Source organism: Microcebus murinus, chromosome 9, assembly GCF_040939455.1.
Source record: "Microcebus murinus isolate Inina chromosome 9, M.murinus_Inina_mat1.0, whole genome shotgun sequence".
In the NCBI taxonomy this organism is placed as follows: Eukaryota; Metazoa; Chordata; class Mammalia; order Primates; family Cheirogaleidae; genus Microcebus; species Microcebus murinus.
The window spans coordinates 37,518,009-37,522,002 of NC_134112.1; the positions used below are offsets into that span (position 1 = coordinate 37,518,009).

Below are 3,994 nucleotides of genomic sequence, written 5' to 3' on the forward strand. Positions count from 1 at the left end.
GCTTTGCTACTTTCCCCTTCATTTTCTATAATTGTAATTCTTATCTGCAGTTCTGTACCATTTCTTCCTTCCTATAATCAGGACTGGACATTGTGTAACACTATTCAGTTTGTAAACAAAAAATTAAAGCTCAGAACACATATGGGATATCTTTTACATTTTCACTCCACAGCACATCAAGTGTTGTTTATAAAGCTCCTCCCAACACACTACAAAAATATATGAAAAACCAGATTTTCAGCCCACAAATATTAATAGAACAAATATCTTTTAACTGGAATATTTTAGAACTCATAATTACATCCTCTTGACTGTTCATCAATTTCTTTCTTCATAAATCCATATATGTATCCAAGCATATGCATTTATTAGTCTACATGCCCATATTTACTACATAAGACTCAAGTAAATTATTTTAGGTTCTTCAAGTGAAAGTGCTTCTGACAGCAAACTATTTCTATATTGCCCTATATCCCCCCAAAAGTTGCTTTAAACCTATGTAGAAAAATGCATAGCTATTTCTAAAAAGACTACACACCAAAACATGCTTTGTCAGAAAAACTAATCCATGCACTTGAATAAAACCCAAATTATCTTATTTTTATTGAAGTGAGGCCAACTTAATCAAACATCATCTAGAATCAATATACACCATTAAATTATGTGATTCCAGAAAATGTCAAAAATCATTTGGCCAAAACTTAAAACAGCAAACACTTCCTCCTTGTCCCTTACATTAAAAAAGGGCTGGTTGGACCAATATGATCAATATAACCGCATATATATTAATCTACCTTAACATTTCCATTTATTAGCATTTTATCATAACACAAAAAGCCCCATATGCAAACTCATTGCAAAGGCTTCCCCCAAAAAGATATAAGCACAAAACATTAGGCAGACAATCTTCAAAGTTTTATTTCACTAACTTCAGGTCAAATTTCCACAACTGTGTTCTGGTCAATTTACTATCCTTGCTTGGCTTCCCAAAATGGTAGTACCAAAAGATTTGTGGGACAGGAAAAAGAGACCACTTTAAGAAGCACTGCATTTACTCATCTTCCACAAGGCAACGGAGTTGAGCATTTCACTGTTCAAGAAAACAAAGCTTTAAAAGCATCCAGGAGGGCAGACAGGCAAACCAGGCTATAGACACTCTTCCATTGGTCAAAATCAAATCTGAGAAAACCTAATCCACACAGATATAAAAGGCATGGATGTTCATCTTTTCTTTTTCTGTTGCCGCAACATTTTTCTTCTTTTAATTATCATATCATGTAGTTTCTCAAGTCCTTCCTTTAGTCCATCTCCTATGATTGCACAGGTAGGCTGCAAATGCCAAGGAGTTGATGAACTCAGTTCACCCATTGCTAACAATTTCTCAATTTCTGAGAGAGACAAGGAGTTCCTCAAGTCTTGTTTGTTAGCAACTATAAGTACAGGGACTCCTTGATTTTCTGATATCCTAGTTATTTTATGAAGTTCAGTTTTGGCTTCTTCCATCCTTTCCACATCAACAGAGTCCACAACAAACACAATGCCATCTGTGCATCTTGTATATGACTTCCACAGTGGCCTTAATTTCTCCTGACCACCTACATCCCAGAAGTGAAAAGTGACTGTTTTAGAATTTCCCAAGGTTACCTTAATTTTCTCAGTGTTAAATCCTTTGGTAGGTACAGTATTTACAAATTCATTAAACTGCAGCCTGTATAAGACAGTTGTCTTTCCAGCACAGTCCAAACCCAAAATAACAATGTGGAAGGACTGAAATGAAGGTAGGCTGGACAGGATAGAAGTCTGTTCTGATAGTCCATTCCCCATTTCCAGCTGCAATAAGTGTCCCAAATTGAAATGCTTTCTTCTTACTGCTTTAAAACTTCTCTTCCTGGGTGATCCAGCTATAAGACTTAAAGGAGGGAGGAGGGAATGAATAAGTTAATCTCATGAAATACATTAAAACGGGTTTTCTCTAATTCTGCCCTAATAAGCAATACGAGGAATTTAAAACTTGCTTTAGTAAATAAACCAAATAACATATGAAACATACCTAAATTGCGGTAATATGTACTTTACTCCCCTGGGTCCCCGAACCTCAAAGACTTCATTCCGGGTACAACCTAGTCACCAGTATCTGGTCTAAATGGGCTTAACCACAGAAGTACCTTCTTTTGGCAGAAAACGAATAACAGATAACCCTATCTTGGGGATCTAATTCCATATGCTTAACAGCATACCCAAGATCACTGTTAGCACCCAACCCCCAAATAAAAACATCTCACCTCCCGAATTGGAGTCTGGGTCCCAAAGAGAAAGCATTGGCAGGCGTTTCTACGCGGGGCGAATCTCCCCCACGTCCGCCCAGTTTAGCTCTCCGAGCAGCTCTGGCAGTCGGGGCACTAGAAACCTTGGACTCAGACTCTGACCACACCCACTCCTCACGGCCCACCCATGATCCGAAACCCCATTGGTCACCTCCCTCAGGGCAGACAGGCTATTCCCGCCCCCGTGCCCTAATTGGTGAGGGTAACTGCCGCTCCCAGCGTGCCGGAGCAGGGCTCTCCCTCAGTCCACCGGCACCACCTGTTGCCCTTAAGTTAGAAAACAAGGCACTCTCCGAGGGAGCCGAGCGGCCCCTGCAGGGTAAGGGGAGCCTCGGACGGTCAGGTCGCCGCCGGCTCCGCCCGCTCCAGCGCACCTGCAGCGCGGCCGACGGGCGCGGAGCCGCGACTCCCACATCCGGGGCCCGCAGTCACCGCTAGCGTATTAACCCTTTGTCCACTAGCCGGCGGGTGTCTGCCGTGGGCGCGCCGGCCCCTCAGGCGGGAAAGATCCAACCTGCGGGCCCCGCCAGGGCAGGCCCACCCTCCCCGCAGCAGGATCCCGTCACCTCGCCCCTCCGAACCCCGCCAGCTCTTCTCCCCCGGCAGGGCGTGGCCACCCCAGCCTCCAGCCCCATTGCGGCTCACCTGACAAACCGTCCTTCCCTCGTCCGGGCTCAACGTCTCCCTCAGCCGCTTGGGAGGCGCGCTGATACCTGTCCGTGGGCACCAGCGAGGCCTGGGCGGTGAAAGCGGACGAGACGCCGCTCCCAGGGGCGCCGGGCGCCGGGCGTGAGCCAGGCTGCCCTAACGGTGCTCGCCCGGCAGCTCCCCGCGCCGGCCGCGGCCCCGCCCCCTTCGCGCGCGTCGCCAGGGCGCCGACCAGTGGGGGGCGCGCAGGAGCCCGGTCTCCTAGCAACGCCAAAACAGGGTCACGTTCGAACCCGCCTGGCTCTGCCTGCTTGCGAGGTCGGGTGGGGTTTCCGGCCTCCGCCGGGAAGCGGTTGCTCTCGGGAGTGCCTTTTGCCGCTCCCGGCGAGCTTCGGGGAGGCGCCGCCCTGCACCGCCTTTCCTCAGGACACCGTAGGGCTTCCTCGGGGCAGTGGCCACGTGACGCAAGGTCAGGGATTCCAGAGGACACTGGACCGGCAGTCCTCTTTCCCCTTTATGTAACGAGGTAGCGTGGAGGTACCTCAGAAGTTGCTCTGAGCAGCCCGGGCCGGCTGGACTAGTAACGCACGTTCCTTTTGTAAAGCAAAGGAACTCTGCCTCCTATGTGACTCTAGCAACGTCTCTTGGAGCTGGCGAGTGGTAGAAATATCCCAGTATTTCCACAGATAAGGAGATACACTCTGAAAGATTAAGTGGATGTTTCTAAATGATCCCGCGAAAATTAGTGGTGGTCCTGGAACTGACAATGTAAGACGGCTAGTCATTAAATGCCTAATACTTTCCATTGGATGATTCTAAGTGTGATTTTGTCTTGATCCATAAATTGGCAAATATTTATTGAACACCTACTAGGCAGGAGGCACAATTCTGTGTGCTTGGTGATAGAATGGTGGGTGAGCAAAACACCATCTCTGCTGTCATGGAGTATTGGGGTCTTTATAGGAGAAAAGAAAGTAACCAGATTGCCACATGAATAGATTTATAAAATGTGATCAGTGATA

At 47.0% G+C, this 3,994-nt stretch overlaps 1 protein-coding gene across 2 annotated transcripts; it reads right to left on the reverse strand.

Annotated features, from left to right (window-relative positions):
- Positions 1 to 893: 893 nt before the first annotated feature.
- On the reverse strand, positions 894 to 3,188 carry ARL4A (ARF like GTPase 4A). Of its 2 annotated transcripts, none has more exons than XM_012757173.2 (2): positions 2,970 to 3,188; positions 894 to 1,909 (listed from the first exon to the last, which is right to left on the reverse strand). In XM_012757173.2, exon 2 carries the CDS (start codon positions 1,822 to 1,824, stop codon positions 1,222 to 1,224), a length of 603 nt encoding a protein of 200 aa, XP_012612627.1. In that variant the 5' UTR covers positions 1,825 to 1,909; positions 2,970 to 3,188; the 3' UTR covers positions 894 to 1,221. The 2 variants fall into 2 exon arrangements, with proteins under 2 accessions (XP_012612627.1, XP_012612628.1); XM_012757174.2 differs by lacking the exon at positions 2,970 to 3,188 and adding an exon at positions 2,283 to 2,441.
- Positions 3,189 to 3,994: the final 806 nt, after the last annotated feature.